At 40.4% G+C, this 22437-nt stretch overlaps 1 protein-coding gene and 1 long non-coding RNA gene across 2 annotated transcripts in view; one reads left to right on the top strand and one right to left on the bottom strand.

The window, feature by feature from the left end:
• The window catches only part of LOC134824578 (uncharacterized), a 93085-nt gene that overhangs the window by 42440 nt on the left and 28208 nt on the right, over nucleotides 1-22437 (bottom strand). The gene's annotated exons all lie outside the window — the stretch shown is intronic.
• LOC134824548 (epithelial splicing regulatory protein 2-like) overlaps nucleotides 1-22437 on the top strand; it is a 49602-nt gene that overhangs the window by 24738 nt on the left and 2427 nt on the right. The window contains exons 8-16 of the mRNA XM_063836458.1: nucleotides 3093-3200; nucleotides 5441-5573; nucleotides 10661-10807; nucleotides 16857-16957; nucleotides 18514-18687; nucleotides 19391-19624; nucleotides 20482-20647; nucleotides 20971-21156; nucleotides 22041-22120. Of these exons, the coding sequence (XP_063692528.1) occupies nucleotides 3093-3200; nucleotides 5441-5573; nucleotides 10661-10807; nucleotides 16857-16957; nucleotides 18514-18687; nucleotides 19391-19624; nucleotides 20482-20647; nucleotides 20971-21156; nucleotides 22041-22120 (1329 nt within the window). The remainder of the gene's footprint in view (nucleotides 1-3092; nucleotides 3201-5440; nucleotides 5574-10660; nucleotides 10808-16856; nucleotides 16958-18513; nucleotides 18688-19390; nucleotides 19625-20481; nucleotides 20648-20970; nucleotides 21157-22040; nucleotides 22121-22437) is intronic.

Raw genomic sequence — 22437 nt, 5'->3', positions numbered from 1 at the left:
ACAGCCAGGAGGACCTTCGGTTGTGAGGGCTGCGCTGTCAGCACTGCATAAAACCGACAAGGTGGTTTCTATTTGTCATTAAAATCTAAGCTTCAATCATGCAGAATTATTGCAGCTAACGTTTTAATCAAAACTTGAAACTGCTTTGTCGGTTACAATTTTGTTACAAACTACAATAGTTACAATAGTTGCAATTCGCACAGTTCAAACTTTGCAAGGTTTAACACGAAATATCCATCACTTCACCTCCACTCTTCATTGCAACTACTTCAATTTCACATTGAGAATGAGTAGCTTTTTACATGTTCACGGTTAGTAGAGTGGAGAGAACGATACTCCCCCGAGGGTAGGTAATAGATCCAGGTATGTCATCTAGAGCGGGGCTTGATCCCTGGAGCAGCGGGTAATTAGCCTAACGATGGAGGAAATAACAGCAGTCTGTACCATTTAGTATTACTCAACCCATCACTAGTACAGCTCGTACCTACTAGTTACTAGTACAGCCCTCCGCACTTGTGCAGTACTGACATCCACCTCTCTGGTACTGTGTGACACATTGACACGGTGCGGTGGTTTTAGTTTTACAGGGCCGGTTACACGAGGATTAGTAGCGGGGTTAGTTAAGTGTCTTTTTGATTTTTCTAACTTAATTGTAATAAACCAGTTGAAGTTAAAGAGTTGAAGTTAAGTAGTTGAAGTTGTTAAATACCTGAAGTTAAATAGCTTTATAATAGTATGTAGTGGAAGCTAACTTAGTCATACGCTACGTGTAGCTGTGAGCGTAACTACTATAATGATCTACATAATGCACTGCATATTTATTATTTACCAATACTTAAAATACTGAACTAGAGTGAAACACGGAGAAGGTGCTCAGTTTTCTCCATCAGTAGACTTTTAAGATTGCTCAACTCTTAACACAATCTGGCCAGGTTTGATTAAAGAAGGAACACGGTTTAACACAATATAGCTTTAGTGTGTGTCACGTGACTCGGTTCTTGGATCTGATTGGCTGGTCTAGCTGGCTGTCGAGGTGTGATTCGCGGGAGGGGAGGTCCCGTGATTGGGCACAATGGCTAGCAGCTGGTCAGATTGAGTTAGCAGTTCACAGAACTGGAAGAGAGGGGGGTTGTGTCTTGTTAGCCCTTATAAGGGAGTCAGCCTGTGGGGTGGGGGAATAGCGACGTCATCAGAGATAATGGGGTGGGATAGTGACATATATTCGGGTATCACTATGAGCGGGATCAGCTTAGAACCAGCGAGGGGGTTATGAATTATGATAACGTCTTTAAATAGAAGGGCCTCTAAGATTCTTCACCTTAGATTCCAAACTCTTCTGTAGCTATATAAGGACACGAAATTGCTTGGAGGATTCGTAGGTAATGGAGGTGAAGTTGAGCACAAAGAGCTGTCTGTACCAGTTCCAAGAGGGAGCGATTTGTTAGAAAATTAATAATTTTATGGCTATTTTTAGAAAGTATGATTGGATCGCAAATTGCGTTTTGGATTTATTCAACTTTCGTGGAAGTTGTAAGATAGTTAAACACGTCTTATAGTGGTAGTAATTATCAAGTCATGCTGTGGTTAAATCTTAGTCATAGCTTTATGATAACAGCACTATATTGTTACTTAAGAGAACTGGTTTTACACGAGAAATTGAACTTTCAAGATTGTTTAACATATTATGAGTAATACCTTTACGTAAGACCTTGGTAAACCCTCCATCCACAGTGCGGGATCACACATGACACTCACCGTGTAGTCTAATCTTTAAGAGACGCACTCCACAAATGTACCTTAATTATCAGGCACAACCACAGCAATCTTAATAGATTATTCTCGAATTTCATCTGATTTTAAGTTCCGGATTGCCTCCGAGCGGTGGTAGCTGACAAGAAGGGCTCGATATGTTGCTTATCTTCATCATAATCAGTTATTTACCCAGGAGGAGGGAGGGACCCCCGCCTAAAGACATACGGCCACCTTGTGCGCTGTAAAAATATTGTAGGGGTTCTAGAAACACCGATGCTGGATTACTGGAAAAATGTGGGCTGGAAATTTCAATAATCATCTGATAATCTGCGGTTAAAACTTTAACGGTATGGAAAGTTATTCATCCTTCCGTTTTGGGTTCAGGTTTTAATACCGACTAAAGAACTTTACAATTACATAGTATGTTTCAATTATCTAACGATTTAAAAATAGAAACATGAGTTGAACAGATAAGATTTGGCAACCTTTCAAATCTTATATTTTTAGGGACCTTAATATATTTACGACACTCCACGTAGATTTCCGACACGTAGATTTCGGGCACGTAGATTTCGGACACGTAGATTTCGAACACACAACCTTGCACAAACATGGTCCTCCACAACTACTATACATGCGGAATCTTGTGTCGGGTTTTACCCGAGCACGCATCCATGAAACATGCATGGAAGTTGGCAAGGTGTCCAGAGTGACCTGAGAGTTTATTGTACAGTGTGTACAATAGAGGGTATACTCGAACTTAAGGTGCTTATTAGGCCTGAAAGTAATGTCTTACTTCACTACACTTATAATTAACTGATGTTTCGCGAGCCGGCAACATGCGCTGCTGATAATTGTATGTGACCTACCTGGTTATGCGTACTGTATACACATTGTTATCATTCCTGAATCAAATACTCATGTCCCTGAATAAAATGCATACATTTTTTGAAAAAACATGCACACAATTCCGGTCAAATCGAGATAAGATACTCGTGCCGTGCTAATGTGTTAGCATTGGGAGATGATTTTACGTATTTATCACACCTCAGATCTAATCATAACCTTAATATTCGCCCCTTGTATGCCCCAGATTTATTGTATGATCGGTATTTCATCAAATTACCGGCAAAGTTGCACAGCCTACTGCACCACATAATTTAATTTCCAGAACACTCACGTCTCTTCATTGCCACATCCGCAAATTTGTTATCTAATATCTTACTTCTTACGAAAATCTGCTGGACAAACTCGGCTGTACTGGCCACCACCGCTAAAACTAAAAGTTAGGGTAATCAGCCCCCTGAAGTATCCTAGAAGTTAACTAATAAATGTTTCAGTACGGCTAGTCACGCAGAGGATGAAAGTGTGGTGAGGCTGAGAGGACTGCCCTACCAGGCCTCCGATCACGAGGTTGCCAGGTTCTTCAGAGGTCTCAACATCGTCAGGTACGTGCTTTTCTTATCAGGTGTCAATGGGATTAGCTTTCAGTTACGTCATACGTGATTCACTTGATTCTAGGGTCTGACGTACAAAGGTTAATAATGTATTGTGTAATAATAATGGGGCTTATTTGTTTATCTTGTTACGTACTCTGACCCTCACAAACATGAACATTTAGAATAAGCTGGAATAATCTGTAGACCTGCCCTGACACGCTAATGCAGCTCAATTAACAATCCCTCTGCAGGATTATGCTGCCTAAATGCACATAAATGCAACCAAACCCTGCACAATGGCACTAAGTTGCAAGTATTAGCGGAATCCTGGATCCAACTCGTAACTATAACTCGTGAAAGAGGTAGAACCCCCACTAGTGAAAGAGGTGGCACCCCACATTGCGTATTTTATAAATAGCTATTGCAGCATCGCACCATATATTGTCGGGACCTGCACAAACTGGGGTATCACTTATAATAATGTGTGAGAAGGATCAGAGAGCTTGCTCTAAATCAGCCTCTGAACCAATTCTGAACCAGCAATTCTGAACCAGCAACTCTGAAGCTGGGTTGTTAAGCTTTTTGACCTGTCTGGCTGCATATGTCATAAGCTTCAAATGTTATGCAATAGCTCTGAGATTCTGCTCATTCTCAAGCTAGATTCTATAGGTTGTGCAACAGATTTACACGACACGTTGAGGATCTGCGCTCGGGTATTCTGAAAGTGAGTCTAAGAGTCTACCCCTTCCTCTACTTGTGTGTGGAGGGAGTGTGGTGTACCCCCTTCCTCTAATTGTGTGGGGAGGGAGTGTGGTGTACCCCTTCCTCTACTTGTGTGGGGAGGGAGTGTGGTGTACCCCCTTCCTCTAATTGTGTGGGGAGGGAGTGTGGTGTACCCCTTCCTCTACTTGTGTGGGGAGGGAGTGTAGTGTACCCCTTCCTCTACTTGTGTGGGGAGGGAGTGTGGTGTACCCCTTCCTCTACTTGTATGGGGAGGGAGTGTGGTGTACCCCTTCCTCTACTTGTGTGTGGAGGGAGTGTGGTGTACCCCCTCCCCTTCAGTGTTGTGTTACCACAGTACCACACCCTCAGTCCATTGTCTTTCTGTGTACATCAGTCCCCAATCCTATATACACATATGATGATGTCTATCTTCCACTGCACAAGATTCCATGTTGGTACTGATTATTGATGGTGTATTGAGAGAACACGTCATATTGCCGGCCCAACCACTGGGGATTATATCAGCCTCCCTCTACAGTGTAACATTGTACCAGTCACCTCTGTGTGTGGACTGGTAACGCACTCTCCTCTTCACGGCTGGAAACACACCTCCCCTCGCTTTAACTCTCAAGAATTTGAGGATCGTCCTCGTGAAAATATGCGCATAAAATGCCCGAATAATATTACGGTGGTGATAAATCAGCATATTTTGTAGTTATCTGATCACAGAGAGTCTGCAGCGTAGACTTGACAGCTCATTTGACAGCCTGCTGAGTCATCCTTTGCCATTCTGTCCCTTTACTAGCTTGCACATAATTGCCCTATATTATTGTCAGGATTATTAGACGATTATAGTCGATATATATGACAATCTAATATCAAACCGGTTGCATTGTTATCGCCCCACCATCTCGCCACATAAAGAGATCATTTTTGTATGTCCAATCGGCAGAGCGGTCAATTAGAAAGTGTTATTAAAGTTTGATAAGCGTATCACGTGACGTATTATCAGTGCTCCTGCCTCCTAATCATAATTCGATATTGTGATCCTGCACCGTATACCTGGCCCAGGCTAAGCGACTACTGGCACAACTGTGTACTGGTTAGTGGTTACATGTGTGAACAGTGAACACAGTTGGTGGACTAGCCCTGGTTCTAAAAATCATATTAAAAGTCCACGCGAAATAAGGTCTGCACAAATATAAGGTGTGCACAGGTTTTGCATTTACAGATATTATGATATCTGATAGCGTTCGTTTATTTTTCTCTAGAAGACTAAAAAATGAAAATATCCGTTAGGAAAAACTACTTTTGCTTCAAAATAGTTCTGATAGACGCATACATATTCAGTTTGCTTTTACACATAAATAAATGTCGCCTGAGGTATTACAAGTGCGCTCTTTGCAAGTCACAGACAACCGCACAGCTCTATCTGATTGTGATAGGGTAACTTGTAAACTTGTAAAATGTGTCTTATGGCTGCTTCTCAGTAACTACTTCCCCGCTCACCTCTATAACTTCCTCAGAGGTGGTGTGGTGTTGTGTCTCAACCCTCAGAACAGGCGTAATGGACTAGCCTACGTACGGTTCGTGTCTCAAGAACACAGAGACATGGCCCTTCAGAGACACCGACATCATCTGGGAAACAGATACATCGAGGTAAGAAAAATAACGATTTAGCAAATAGATTATTATTACATGAAACATTAATCAAACTCTCTTGGAGAATTCGATTGCAGTAAAACTGCCAGATAACTAGTGATGTTTAATTACTTCTGAAGTCGGGGTAGTGAGCACACATAAGTGCTTTATCACCAGTGCTGAAGTATAACTAAGGAGCAATGAGCATATATGATATGAGTACTTACAAAATAATTTAGCACCGTCCACTACGTTTACTTGTGGTTGGTTATGAACATTCAATATGGATAAGATACTCTGAGAGAGGCCAACAATGAAGAAATGATTAGCTTAAGATATTTGTTATAAGATTTCCATCTATTGGAAATCGTATAAGAAGAGTCAAGAGCCACTTTAATACCTGGAAATTGCAATTCTTATACCATTAAGTGTCGTTTTGAGTGGTTTTTGATATCCATATTCAAATAAAGTTCTGAAATAAGGTAACTCTGGCACGTGGCCGACAGTAAGTTGCTACATACCTCACAGTGAGCCGGCTCACATTGAGGTATGTTGCTCACTGGTATCGGTATCAGAACCCTGCTGTCATTGACATGCTTATCCCGGTTTAAAAGCGCCCAACTCCAACTACCTCCATCCTTCACGGCAACAAGTGTTGATGTTTCAATCTATCGAAAAGTTCCAGTCTATCAGGCCACGTTTTGGGAGCTAAACCCCTACTTGGGGCGGGTTTAACAGTGGACCGGTAGAACATATGTACAAAGAGGGTAGGTCCCCAACACTTTCTAACACCCCGCTCCCCACCCCCACCCTGCCTGGCCATGTAACCCTGTACTACTACTATTACCTCACAACAATCAGATATCTGGTTCCTAACAAACACTTCACAATTAAAATTTTACTTTCGTACGTACTACGAGCCTAGGAGGTTGGGTTGTAGGGCATCCCCTCTCCACAAGCACGCGACTTCTGGCATCTCATCGAAACCTTTGTCCGAGTTCGTCTTTCTATTTACTAGGTTTTCACAGTTATTTATAGAGCCTATATGGAGCTGCGGGTTCTGGGATTATATCAACCTCGAGTGCAATAGAATCCGCTGTCAGAAATAAATCTCTTGAAGGAATTCATATACAGACATTTTTATTTCAGATCTTTGAAATAATTAGCTGGCAATTTGACAGCAATTTGACGGCTTTCAAGTACTTTTGTGAAGAAGTAAGAATTAGGATGTATGGTTTCAGTTTCAGTACCTGTAATACTTCCAAGTTTAGCAGCGAGTTCATATCTCTCATTGTAATTTGTTAGAAGTAACAATACGAAACCATTGCGTGTGTACAGTGTACACCAGATTGCGAACTTGCAACGCAGTGTTGCAGCCTGCAATAATTGACGAAAATTAGTTACCGAATTGTAAAATAGAACGCCTTATAATTGCTAAACCGAGAGAAATGTTACATAATATCATATCGTGCGTGATGTTAAAATTTGGTCCGCCTTTTAAACCCCACAAGATACCTCATACCGTAGTCAGTAAACTTGCCCTGGCTGAAACCCTACCAACATTTTCAAAGTCCCGGGGCTCGTACTTTACACTCGTCATCATTATCGCCGTGTACAATTAGAGGTGAATTTTTCGGAATCCACATAATTAGAGACCGTATTTAAACTAGAAGTGACATTTACCACTCGGGTCTGAATATTTTATGTGGCGATATTGACCCCGACATATCACTTGCAATTCAAATTGGCAACTGTCCTAAATTGTAGGGTGTGCGAAGGACGATAATTCACGATCGGAGGCATTGTTCATGAATCCTGGCAATTCAGGGTTTGTTACCATGATTATCAGGTGAGATAACTGGTCATGGTTCCCTGCGATTCGGTTAATACTAGGCCGGTTTTTTTCGCACAGTTGTTATACACTAAACCTCTCTCAGTAAATTAGGGTAACTTTGTTCCCGAACATTCTTTGACGTGGCAAACACACGTGTGTTACCTGAATGCCGCTTCATGCTACTTAACCTTGTATCTCGATATTATCAAGACCTTTCTTATCTAAACAGGATGTAGCATTAGCATGGCTTGCTCACTACTACCAAATTAAAAACTCGATACAAGGAAACGATTCTTCTTATCTTTAATCCTGCTAAATCTAATAATAACCCCTTTTCCGGTTGGGACCACAAACTGTATTCGCTCCCGGATATTATGTGTTTCACTTTCGTGGTTGATTAGTTGGACTTTACAAAGCAGACACGGTTGAAGTTGATAAATTTGCACTTAGCAGTGCTCCTTGACCCCCCTCTGAAAATATTATAATATTCGAAGATTCCTGTAATTATATAAATTATCCCAGTACATACTTATATGTAAAACTCACCCCCGAGAGGTAGTCCGGAAAAGATAATATTCAGAATTTCTGACCACCAAATTAATGTGTAACGAGTGTAGAATGTAGACTGTAAATTTGTTTATTATCCCGGCATGTCCCCTGATTCTTGGTGTAAACGTAGTTTTGGTGCATTGTGCAAGCTGATCTATTGCAATTTGAGACGGTGACTTATCACTTGAGTTGAGGATAAAGCACTACTGATTGTTTATCTAATCGGGGGATATATTATATAGACTTGGCAACTTAACTCTGTTAATTATCCCCTTGGTCAGCCATCTTTTAAAGATCTCAATCCTCATGAATTTAGATGCGTTTGAAACGTACAATGATTCCGGGGCAGTTTCCGGAGGGGCTTATATGAGAGGCTCTCTTTATCACAGAGGTTTACAAAGGCGACACATCCTGGAAATGCTTTAGAATGTACCAGACTTCAAATCGTATAAGAGCAGGTGCTAGCAGTTAAGTATCCACTCACTTAGGAGTAAGTCTTCAGAATCCAGTTGCATTCTGTTATAATAGCGACTCCTATTTTCAACTAGGTATTCTTTAGAACAGGCATACAAGATGGCAGCAAACATTTTTCAAATGTGGATTGTGTGTCTGACAGAATATCGTATGGCTTGCCTTGCTCAGCGCCCCGTTGCTTTCCTCGGGCACTTTTTTTTAGCAGAACAGAGTGTTTAAATTAAGCTTTATGCTTGACAACTAGGTAGTTCGAAAGATGTTCAGTTCTGAGGAATAAGCTCTAACACTATACGCGAGAATACTGTAGCCTACTGGAATTCTACGTAACATCAGGCCGGTATTTAATTTCAAAGTGTAGTGGGTACTGGGTATGCCTACTTCTTTTGAGAACTAGAAAGTAGTTAAACAGGGAAATATTGGATATTATCCCCTTCACTTTTAGAGAGTTTAAAGGTTAAGGTAGTGCTCTAGAGGGTAATTTAAGTTTAAACAACGGTTTAACATCTCCTTAAATTACCACACTTTGAAGAACCGGCCGAGCGAACAATTCAACTCTCAAGCTCATGTGATATTTTCCAACTCTATCATTAGTTCTTTTCTATAGCAGGTGCAAGATGTGCTAGGTAGTTGTACCCTCAGTTGAATAGCCATTAGTTCGTGACTATGACATCACGTGAGTGACGTCACGTGCATTATGTCACGTGTATGACGTCACGTGTCCCCGGATTGATGACGTCACTCCGTGCCTTATTCAAACAGTTATCAGAAATAGAGCTCACAATGAGGGTTTTGTCCAGTGGTTGTGCAGGATAAGTATTAGTACGAGGCCAATGATTGGAAGTGTGGTGTAAGTATGGTATAAGGTGACTTTGGAGGCCATTGTGTGTTTTCCAGGAGCTTTAATTCGCATTAACCAGTCCTAATTATTGTACACAGTACAAAGAGTGGTATGTACGAGACCTCTACTGCATACCATGCTCAGTAACCATTAGAGACCTCCAAGTTAAGTTACTTAAAAGAACTTCTGGAAATGGTGCACTGTTCTTGATAAACCAGCACTCTGATGATATCTAGATATTGTTACTCTGTACCACCTTAACCATCACTTAAACCTTAGAACACATCTTGAACCATACCAAGCTAAATGTTTCCATCTACCTGAGTTTCAGGTGGAACTGTTAAGTGGTTTACAAATAATAACGGAGACGAGTAGTAATCGCCGTAAGAAGCCAGCGATATCACCACATCTCCTGGTATTCCAACCAACCCATGGTTTGAACGACCATCAGTTCCACGACAGGACCGGAACTAAAAGATCCTATCAGTAAAGCCCTAGTTGAGCCCTGTTAATGGAGTGTCACTCGGGTAGAGTGATCTGGGGAAATTAGCACCGAGTGCGAAGTTAAAACAAAGTCAGAACTTTATAAAATGATTACAGAGCTATCAGTCCAACTGTTCACACCTAGCTTTTATACCGCTCTTATTCTCAATCCAGCTTTTAAACTAGTGTCCATGTTCATTTGAATTACAATAACTGAAAATTTGGAAATATATTGACTCTGCACTGAGTGGTTCAAGATGAAAATTTGCTATCCAGGCTTTTATCGGCGTTACTTCGTGCAAATAAGAAAAATAAATACCGAACCTGGAACGTCGCGTACATTATACTGTTCGCTATCGTCAGCAAACTGAACTGTCCACTCTATCCAAATTAGTCATTTGACGTCAATTTTCTAGCAGAACTCACAATCTTTGGCCTTTGTTTGACCCACGATGTAACTCATTTTCAGCAAGTAAGTTATATTTAGTACACTGGGTAATCACTGTCTCTGATATGGCGAACCCTTACGATTGGACACAATTCAGGAGACTGTTAGCACACTCTTTTAGAGCAGGCTGAAGTTCAATAAACGGGTGATTGTCACCTCCACTAGCTATAAGTACTAAGTAGTGGTGTCATTATGTCGTCTAGCTGTGAGACACTGAGACACTGCTGATATGTGTGCTCACTGCTGAGACACTGCTGATATGTGTGCTCACTGCTCTCAGCACCAGCTCTAGACTTCACTGTAGACTCCAGACTCAACTCTCCAGACTATTGACTCTCTCATTCTTTGTTATTCTAAACCACTCCCCAGGCCCCTAACATTGCTTCCGTTGAATCTTGAAGTGCACCACTATCAAAACACACTCTTAACAATAACATTATATACTGATCGTTTAGCTAATAATTTCCTTGTAATTTCAGGTGTTTACAGCCACAGTACAAGAGTTCATGTCCCACGCAAATACAGCTCTTATTAACTACTACAACTCCATCGTACCTAATGGAGCTGACTACATACTCAGGGTCCGGGGTCTCTCCCACGACAAGGATTTCAGCGAGAAGGATGTGGTAAGTTCGTCTGTCTGTTTATATGTTCGTCTGTCTGTGAGTAGTACACCCTTGTCCCTTATTAATGTGAAACTATACGGGTGGGAGTACGTGGAAACTTTCTCTTGATCTAGAAGTTAACAACCCAGTAAACTGAGAGTTTGAAGAATGTGTTCAGTAAAGTCACGGTCACGTGATGTGTAAACGATGTGATTATATCAGAAGTTTACCAAACAGTATAGGGGTCCCAATAATAACAATACTGGGCTTATAACAACAATACAGGGTCCCTCATAAGAGGGTGTGGTGATTCAGTCCATTTTACAAGTTCAAATAAAAGAACCTGCTGCTTGATGCTATTTTGGGAAATATTTAAGCAGCTATCTTCAATGATTATAATATGATATACCTTAATATAGGTAAAATACCTTGATATAGATTGCCTCTAATAGATACTTAAATAATACTGGCCTCATTGTGACCATAAAAGGTAAATAATACTAAAACATCCAATTATCATAATCAGCTTTGAGCAGAAGTCTCAAAAGAATAAAAGAGTCATTTAGCGAATTATTGGGATACCTATGATAATCGTTCAACCGTTGCTCTTAAATAATACTCAAACTGTAACAGTTTTACAATAGTCACTGCTTTTATAATTCTATAATTCCCCGTAGTTTATTCGGTCAAAATATATATATAGTGGTGTCACTGGTGTCAGAGTGTCAGCAAGGCTGTTATCCAAGGTATGAAACCGTAACTGTATCAACGCCAAGGTTTGTCTAGGGCTTGGATTGAGAACTTTATTTAAGGTATCATTGTGTGAGGTGTGGAATGTTTTCAATAGTGTTAATTGCTCTGCCGGAAACCGAAACGTAGTGTCGCTCAACTTTCTCCTCTCCAGCTAAAATTCCTTTAAGTCCGTACCTTTTTTCTGAGGAAAAGTTAAAAAACAAGAGTGATGAGTCTTGTACAGATATCAAATAAAAATATTCCAAATCGTTTTCGTTCTGTAAGTGTAGACAAAACTTTAGTGTGTTTATTTCAAAAGTGTATATTTTGATAGAGAACTAAATGTTAGAACATGAGGAGCAAAATATACTCCTAACAAGCGTGTCATTTCTCAACATTCTCCTCACCAGTATTCTATACACCATGTACATTGTACAGTGTATAGTTTCCTGTCTGAAGAAACACACATCATCGGTTATAATGCCCCGTGATTTTATCATCCTGGCAGCCATATTAGTCGCAACTTATCAGCTTGATAAGAAATGAGGACACCTCAAAAAACACAGAAGACACCCGGGAACTAAACGTGTGCCGTGAATGTGAGACGGATTTTGACATCTCCGTGAATATTGAGATATAATATTCTCAAAACATAACCCTAGTCACTTAACACATCACGTGGTATTAAGTGAGGGAGGATACAGGACCACGTGAGGAGGCAGAGAGAGAGAGAGAGAGAGGGACCGAGGTGTGTGTAGCTACCCATGAAGGTATTCCAACATAGGAAATGGGTACACAGTCCAGTCCTTGCAACCATCCTGTGAGACCCACGTACACTACAACCATGTACCCCCTTTCCTGCTAAATCTATACACTCCATGTACGCCCCAGCAGCAAGTGTATATCTCATGTTTAGACTGGGACCTGTCTCAATATAATGTTGACATGGTGTTACAAAAGCCTCTTTTCAATCTGATTTAACTTGTAAATACTGTTCCGGCGGAGGAGATGTCTGCTGCCAGGGAACTGTTTGACCGGCTGTTCTTCTGTAGGGGTCAAATTAATAGTCCTGTGTAGGCGCTTTATTCTTCAATCTGGAGCTCTGATATGAATCAAAACACAGAGCAGTTTTACATTTTGCAACTTAACTACTATTTTCATAAGTCTACTCCTGGGAGACTGACGTCCAGATGACCGTTTTACTTTCTCAAAATGACAAAATTTGCGCTCGGTTCTTGTGAACGCGTCTGAAAATCCACAGAATTTTTTATGGTAATTTGAGGAGGTTTACTGTTCTAGCGTTCTGCAAGGAAGTTAGCAGAATGGAAGTGAAGTGTACTAGCTCCATGTTGGTCCCGGCAAGTAGTTCGGATCCAGACAATATTCCGTGTAGTACTGAGTAATGAGCAGTAAAGAGAGGAGCTGGCTGCAGAGTGCAGATTACTAATTCTAACTCTAAATCTTATTGAGCTCTTAACTCTCAGATCCTTGCTTTCAAAAGAGGTTTCCTCAGTTAACTCTCCGTGGTAGTTTCGTAGCTGCACGTGGTAACGTTTTAGCTATTTGATGGATTCTCAAATTTGTGTGTAAATGTCGGCTTTTACCCAAAGATAATGTAAACTCGCAGAACAATACATATTAGATAGATACACTGGGTGATACACCACCCACCGCTCCAAAATGGTGCGTACGTGGAGATATTGTTTGGCAGCCCTCATTGGACTAAGGCTGCTTTGTTAAACAATTTTAGTGGGCCTCTTGTTTAAGTAAATTTACAGTAATTCAATCTAGTAGAAAACCTAAAATTATGGCGTGGATCATAAGTGTAGAAAGTAGACCCCGCTGAGTCTCAGCATATTGCACGGAGGACTAGCCCAAGGCTAGCAGAATGCACGCAGAATGCACGCAGAGAGTTCTAGCAGAATGCACGCAAAGAGTTAGTAGAGCGCGGCTAGTTGTACGGCGGGATAACTCTGAGCCACGAGGAGTAAACACAATCAATGTATTGTATACGCCATTGTGCTCCTAGTTTCTACTCGTAAACTGTATTGTATATCATTATTTGTACTGCACATTGTGCTACGGTGCAGAGAGAAATCTCATAGAGCAGATAACACGCTCAGACGTGTGGTATTGTGTGGTACTGAGATAGAACACACTCCTAGACGTGTGGTATTGTGTGGTACTGAGATAGAACACACTCCTATACGTGTGGTATTGTGTGGTACTGAGATAGAACACACTCCTAGACGTGTGGTTTTGTGTGGTACTGAGATAGAACACACTCCTAGACGTGTGGTATTGTGTGGTAGTGAGATAGAACACACTCCTAGACGTGTGGTTTTGTGTGGTACTGAGATAGAACACACTCCTAGACGTGTGGTTTTGTGTGGTAGTGAGATAGAACACACTCCTAGACGTGTGGTTTTGTGTGGTACTGAGATAGAACACACGTCAAAAGATTATCTTCATAAAGATGTCAGGTTCACTATTTAGTCGGCACACTCCTTACTGGAAGATAACAAATACTCCATGTCAAATCAACAATCTACTGATGGTTTTATCTCACGATCATTATAATACTATAATACCTCCGCCACTGAGTGCTGCGCGCTATAATTCCCGACAGCTTGCTGGAGGGAATTTGCGGGCACGAAGTTGCGGAGGTATTATATTTTATAATATTTTCCGGTTCCGAATTGGAAGGGGTGTAATCCGATACGTGCGCATGATACAATATAGTGTCTAATATATAGAACGCCAGTGTTATTTGTTTTACAACTTGCCGCCAGCCAGTCTGAGGTCTATGCTGATAATACCTTGGCTTCCCTTGCGGGATATATCGGCAAATTATCAGCTCTCAGTGTCGGAGACTTTTAGTGGATATAATTCCCGGAAGGTATTATAACAACCTCCCTACTAAAAGAAATAGATAATTTTTCACAAAATCATAAAATACAATATAATGCTTGTACTGTACAGGGTGGGCGGTCTAGAATTAACTTTACCCGTGATTTGTAAAGGATCAGTCTGGAAGTCGAGTTATCTCTGTCCCAGCTTTTGCACTTTTAGAAGCATTTTCTGACATTTTCTCATCTATTATTCACAAGACTGTCTGTACTTTGTTTGAAAATGTATCAAACGACTGACAGGTGTTTGTACAGTATACATGTTACATATTTTGGGTATATCCTCAAACAGACCCAATTCCCATCAGTGTCTATCAGTTGCCACCTGAACTAGACAGGGTTTATTGAAAACAATCAATGATATCGTCTGTAGTGTAACGTCTACACTCGTGACCAAAAAGGCGAGCCAAACTGTAATATACAGTAGTGTATATGAGTTGTGCCGCTACCTTTTTGTTTTCGGCCCACAAATCTCACATACAGAATATAATTCAGGTCCGCCCTGACCTGCCAGCTCTCTCCCCATCTGTCTCTCTCTCTCTCTTTCTCTCTCTCTCTCTCTCTCTCTCTCTCTCTCTCTCTCTCTCTCTCTCTCTCTCTCTCTCTCTCTCTCTCTCTCTCTCTCTCTCTCTCTCTCTCTCTCTCTCTCTCTCTCTCTCTCTCTCTCTCTCTCTCTCTCTCACTTTACCATAGGATGTATGAGACATCATAACAATACCACCCTGTTTTCACATTAACCTCTTGTTTTCCTGCTTCTAAACAGTAACCCTCCTTGGATCGCACATTCAACACAATGCACGACCCCTCACCCCAGGTTCCATGTTTAGATTTTACTGAGCTAACAATGATATATTGTGTTGGGAGATGAACTATAGGAACCATAACTAGCAGGGTGGTTAATGGTTACTGGTCTTTGGACACTGTTCTACAGGAACATCAGGGCACTTATTGGGGTCCCTGGTGTAGGGACATTTCCTCGCTCCACTGAACAAGGGTAATGAAGGGTACCCAATACAAGGGTAAATGGTAATGTGGCTGAAAGTGACGTTTTTGTGGAGAACTTAAACAGTAGCTATCTCTATTGTTACAATTGTTTTCGGAAGCTGGTATATTGACAGTATTGGTTGAGAAGTGGGTAAAGTTTTATGGAAATGTATTAAGAGATAAGCCTAACTTGTCGTTAACTTGAACTAAGTTCAAGTTAACGATTTATAGAACCTGACTTAGCATAGGAATCCTATAGAAACAATCCCACTCCTGTTTACACCTATCCTCATTCTTATGCTTCTACAACTTACTTCTCCTCTATCACAACATTCTTAACCATCTTCTGAAGTACATACTGACTCCTCCTGTAAATTTATAAGTCTGTAAATTTATAAATCTATGATACCGTTAAGTGTTGTTACTGCGATCTTAATGGAAGCCCAATTCAGGTCGCCAACACAAAATGAAACCGTAAAAATGTTCGACCGCGTCCACTATTCCACCAACAGTGTTATTGTAACGCTACTCGATAGTGAGCGTGAGCTTCGCGTGACACAACACCTCACCACGTGACACATCACGTGACCGCCAGTTAGGGTCTTAACAAACATCCTGCTTTCTGCCGAAGTGCAATGGCTAAATTCCTGGTCTGACTGAAAGCCGAGTCTCATTTTCACCTACTAGAAGTAGAAGGTCGCGCCACATTTCATCAATCAACAGTGACTTGCCCAACAAAATGCACTAGTTCAAGGATTTAATACCCTGGCATTTTGCACATAACATAACTGTTGTAGCTAGGCACATGCTGCTCACGCATAACTTAACTATATAGCACTATTTAGTTATTTATTCTACGGAACTGTCGGTTTTTTTACAGTGATTTATGCAATGTTTCCAACGTCAAGGTTTTTATCAACGTGATTAATAATTGTTGACAAAACAGTACAAATATTAATGCTACAAAATGTTCACTGACACCATTTGTCAACAGATAAGCCCAGACACGATTTTTAGACATCACGAGGATCACAAACAATCTTTACATTATTACGAATTAATTTGTAAGTTTAGAGGGACGTATGATGAATTGTGCGTACTAACACCTTTCTAGTGGTCAAAAAAGCTATTAGAAAGAGTTCAAAGAAACTTATTTCTTTGAAAATGTTTACGATTATAGTCTGCATTGTCACATTGCAGAGGCATCTAAACTAAAGTTCCTCCTGAGGTCCAATGCGGTGGGGAGGCGATGGGGTCCACACATCTCTACAACATATAGAGTGCTGCGGCCCGCCTTTTTGTCTAGTGCTCATTGAAAATGCAGTATTAGCGACGACTTCATCATGCATTATATGGGAATAAGTCTCTATCAAGGATTTAACCTTATGTCTTATGCCATGATGAGAAAATTCTAATTAATTATCTAATGGAACATGTTATTTCAGGTAATGCTGGTTGGAGAGGACAAGACGAACGAAGAAAATGTCCTTATTCTCCGCCACGTAGACGGAGCATGCACGGGAGAAGCGTTCCTCTTTTTCTACCAGTCAGTATATTATTATTATTATTATTTACATTACACTTTCTACACTTTCTACACATATTTTATACGTCTTGTTTTGTACCTACTACATATGTTATGCTGACATTATTCTACTCGACTTTCGACTTTTAACACGGAGTTACGAGATTTAACTGCAGCTGACGCAAGGTAGTTGCTAAGTGTGTATGTGCTCAGTTTTCTATCTGGTATCACACGTGTGTGTAAGGTGAAGGTGAAATGGCTTGTAGCTGGACGGATCGACACCACATTCCATAACTATCCTGTTTGTTAGGTAGTTGTTGTAGTAGTAGTAGGTCCGCACGTTTTCTCACTCCAGCTTCTGCTCGTGAAGAACATGTCCGTTCTTGTTGGTCCCAGAGTCGAGGCTGCTCTCTGTGTGATCTGTCAAATGTCGCAGTTGCCGATTTACATCCGGGAATGCAAGTGGAGTGACTATGGATATTCACTTTGTTTCTTTCTGTACAGTTCCTCACAAGGCTTTAAACAGATTGGCTGATTATGACAATGACAAATAACTTAAACTCAAAATCGTTTATACTAGTGCAAATTTAAGTTAACCACATACGTTTAAAAGTAAAGGAAGTTAAAAGGTTGAGTGCGGCTGTATCTAATGTATAACGTTACCAAGAGGCAGAGATTTAAAGACATACATTTTAGTATACTGCATTTTATCTGCAATCAAACTCTTTTTGGGCTAATTCAATCCTTCAAGGGCTCATTTGAGAACATTATAAAGTGGCACGAAGTGACTGTGCATACAATATTTGAATGAGAATAACTACTATACACATTACACATTACACAATCTCTGGTATTGTAATTTGTATCTTGTTAGAGTACCCCTTCATTGGAGAGAGCATCTTAAATTAATACAAAACTTAGATTTGATAGCTATTACAAGATTAGCCAAATTAAATCAATACCTTGGCTAAATCACAACTTAGCAGTAAATCTAATAGCGAATTTATCGGGCGAATTATAAAGACAAATAAAAGCAACTTTAATCCTTCTTATTGGTTGAGAGATTAACAGTCCACACAAGTTGAGATAATGATATCTGAGGGACTTAATGAAACATTGATAATCCAATAAAGCTTTACTGTAATTTGATAAGAGTATCTAATTATAAGCCTGTAAGTGACACGCACCTGTACACACGTACTTGGTTATTTATCCAGCTGTTTATTGATATATTTTTAACAATAGCTGATATTAATATAATAGCTGATATTTGAAACAGAGACACCTCAAAAAAGTGCCTTTCCGTCCTTCCTTGGTTTGTTAAATTCGTCCCATTTCTTACAATCGGTCCACACTCCACGTACATATCCACATTATTTGTTAATTCAATAGAATAAACTCCTGTACTGGTATATATTCCTAAATGTTCAGACTCTGTTAAAAACATCCTGATCGCCCACCTTGATTTAATCAAACCTACTTAGACTTACACCTACGTGTCTTTTCTCAATTCACCATAATTATGTTTAAATATGAGCCATCATTGTAACACAGCCTCTAACTTTCTCTCATTACAGTGAAGAAGAAGCCAGCTCTCTGGCCGGCAACGCTCTCTCAGCCGACAGGAAGGTTCAAGTACAGTGGAGTAGCCGGAGTGAAATCCAACAAGCTCTTACTAACCTGGGATACTTGTCCCCCTCCGTTACTCCTGTAGCTCCCCTCAACCAGTCCCTCTCAGCGCTGTCACTAAGGTGAGCCCCCCCCCCCCCCCCCCCCCCCCCCCCCCCCCATCACACAGCACCAGTCTAACACAAACCCGGGTCTTTTGTCTGGACGATACCCTCAACCACAATTACAAGACTTTGTCTTTTAGTAATGTTGTTCTATTCACATTGGGCAGAATTCAGAATTGTTCAATATTGATCCCTAGTTTATGTGTCGCTATTACACGTGTCAATATGGAGCGGAGTACGGGTCCTGCCCCTTTCTCTTCTTCTCGAGTGTTCTAGGGTTCCTGCTGACTGGGTATCATTACTACCTGTCACCATATCGACGATAATTATATGAAACACTCCGTACGATCCTTCGTGATCTTGGTTTCTGCATTTTTGAAGGGCTAAACCACAGTAAATTTAACACGATGACAGTCGTCTGCGTGGAACGCGCGAACGTCCTTGGACTTTGGTAGCAAAGCGAGAAATCATTTACTGCGTCAAGAAATTAAGTCGCGTAGAGCCGCGCACCACGTCGTCATTCGTGACATTTTTATAATTTTACAATGAACAAAATTTTAAGCCTTTTATTTCAAGATCTGCAGATTCTGATTCATTAACTACTGTATCTATAGGTACTTGAATATATTTCCCACTTTAAAAGTTCCTAATGACTACTCAACCGTCTCAATCAAGAAGTAGAAGTCTGCTTTGCCGTGATGTTACCCTCTTTTATTTTCAGCCCACCAGCCTCACCTCCAACAAGAGACTGTGTCCACATTAAGGGACTGTCACAGAACGTTACTGAGAATGACATCGTTAACTTCCTGTCCGGGTATCAGTCCTCGTTGATATGGACCCACATCCACTACAACCCCAAAAGAAAGTGCAACGGAAGTGCCTACGTTCAAATGTGCAACAGTGACGAAGCTATCAGATGCTCCAACGAATGCAACCAGAAATTCTTTACCGATTGGTATGTTTTCCCTTTATTTTCTAGAACATTTTTACTCGCTACTTAAAGTGTGGCATTGAATCGTGTTATAAATTAGGTTTGCAGTCCGTCAATAGAAATCTCGACACTATTTAATGGCCAGTCAGCAGTCCACTCCGGTTGACTTCTCTCTCGTTTCATATAAAAACTGTGCCTGTCTACTTTAGCCTCCACGTTGTATTGTATTATAGACTTGAGGCTTTATGTGCTGACAGTCACATTGGAGTTCAATGTGATTCTCCGTTCTAAACACTTATAAGATAAAGAAGTTACTATTGTGATGTGAAGGGGTTTAATTAGTTTGGGTACTATATCGTGGGAACAAATCGGAAACTAGAAGATATCTCCTTAATTTCTTAATAAATAATAAGATTATAATTGAACTTGTTATTGGTCAGTACGATTGATAAATTGCCTTCCATCAATCAAGGCGCCTCAATAACAATATTTCAATTTCTAATTTTAATATACCCTAATAAGATTTGGCTCATTTAATTGATCTTAATATCAAGAGCATGCTTTTCATTTATTTTGGTCTGTCTCAACACTGAATTCGAAGAGATAAGGCCACCTCGCATAATCAAATTTGCAGTGCAAGCGTGAACTATGCATCCATTTTAAGTTCGGACATCAGTGATAACTCCAACAAATTCTGACCAATTTATGGTCAACTAAAGTCCCTCGTGATTGACAACTCAAACGAATCCCACCGATTGACGATCATCTAAATTCAAACAAATTCAATAAATCAAAGAAATCCTGACAGTTGAAGATCAACTTAATTTACATATGACAAATAACTCAAACAAAACCTGACAACTAATTAAAACGTATTTCAGTACGGGTAGCCGTATCGTAGAAGTGGTGCCGTGCACCCAAGAGGAAATGCTCAACTCTGTTCGCAGCTCTTACTTCCTTACCCACTCCTCTTACTCCGTCCTTATTGGATCCAGTGCCTTCAATGCTCCTCACCTCGTTCAACCTAGAATGTACCTCCAACCTCAGGTTTGTGATCGCTTTTTTCAAACACAGGAAATATTCCGTTTTAAAGTGTAGATAACAGTGTTGACTGTGAGATGAAGGCGCCAGGCGGGGTCTAAGGTGCAGTACGCCACACTGATTGGAATGAGGTTTCACTGAATCCTATTGCAGTCAGAGCCATTTTTAGCTTCATCTGATATTACTTCCCTTTTAATAACGTTTAGAAGCCAATTTGCTGCTAACTCATTGGCCGGGTCAACAAACAAAAGTATTTTGCACGTCGTCTGAATACTGGGAAGTGGTGAGATACTGTCAACACCCCCAGCTCACACCTCCCACTATTTCAGATGCCGGCACCAGGACTCTTCTACTACTACCCCACAGCTATTCCTCTGAACGGGTACGGTGGTGGTGTGATGGCCGCTTCTCCCGCCACTCCCATGGTACGGTACAGGACAGCTGGGGCCTATCTTCCCGCCGCTGCTGCAGCTCCGACACCAGAAATGATGGATTACTCAAGCCTTTACAATGGGGTGAGTTAAATTGCACTACATATCTCGTGTAAAAACAGCTTATCTACTAGCTGTGACACAATCTTGATCTACAATATCATAACCATACTCAAATTATTGGTAACATTTAATTGTGAGGGACGATGTCCCTTCGTTCCCAAAGTAGCAGTGTCCTTCTGCAATGACCTATTCTAATTTTCCAATTTTCATCATTCGTAATGGGCATGTAACATTTTAATTGCAGTCCCTACTAGTCCCTTAGATATCATGCCCAACCATACCTTTCTAAGACCTCCACTAGTTGTTATCCCAACTAACAGAAATACCGTTCAACGGTATTTAATACTTTCGACGCTATTATCTAATGAATTATTTGAAATACATTTACGTTTAACGGAAAAATATTCTATTACCAAAAATTGGGATAACAACTAACTGTTATCCCAATTTTTGGTAATAGACTATTTTTCTGTTAAACATAAATTTTTTTTTGTTTTAAATAATTCGTTAGATAATCGTGTTGAAAGTATTGAAAATAAATACCTTCAACGGTATTTCTTATTTTAAACGCTAAGTTAAATTATGCACACTTTACTGAAGGAATCAAATATTGTTGAAAGTACTTAAGTATCTCTCAACACCACAATATAATACATAATTTGAGAATTGAGTATTATAAAGATGTTGAAACGTAGTTATACCATAACTACCACTGGTTTCTAGTCAGAATAAAACCTTAAAATTTAGTTGAAGCAGCTGTAAGTTGAGTGTGCCAGCGTCAAATAGGCCTGCATAGTGCATATATTAGAAGCGCTCTTACAAATATCGGAGTTGGACGGATAGATAATGATTCATTCTAATATTTTGCTGTGTTGCTAACCATAATAACCATATTCTTGTTCCAGGCGTACCAACACGACATACAAACCAGCCCGACCATGGAATACTTCACAACCTCCATGCTGCCTGACTACAAGCACGCCCAGTAAGTTTATACTCTGTAATATAGAGTCGGGGGGGGGGGGCAGTCTGTATATTACTCTGCAATTATCATATGTAACAGTGGGCCTTCTTACAAGACCTCACGAATGATCAGTCCCCTCCCCTTTATAAATACTGTTAAACAAAATGAAAACTTCACCCGACAGCTCCTTAACGTGATATTTGAAAACCTCCAGATCTGAAATTATAATCTTGTTTGCCACCTGACTGTATTTCTTGTAATTATTTGACAGCGAATTAGACCTTAATGAAATTTTATAAATTTATAAGTCAGTTTGAAATTGACAGGGGGTATGATAT

The sequence above is a fragment of the Bolinopsis microptera genome, chromosome 1 (assembly GCF_026151205.1).
Source record: "Bolinopsis microptera isolate Bmic1 chromosome 1, MBARI_Bmic_1.0, whole genome shotgun sequence".
In the NCBI taxonomy this organism is placed as follows: Eukaryota; Metazoa; Ctenophora; class Tentaculata; order Lobata; family Bolinopsidae; genus Bolinopsis; species Bolinopsis microptera.
The sequence above is the reverse complement of the archived record's forward strand: the minus strand, read 5'-3'. Positions and strand labels throughout refer to the sequence as shown.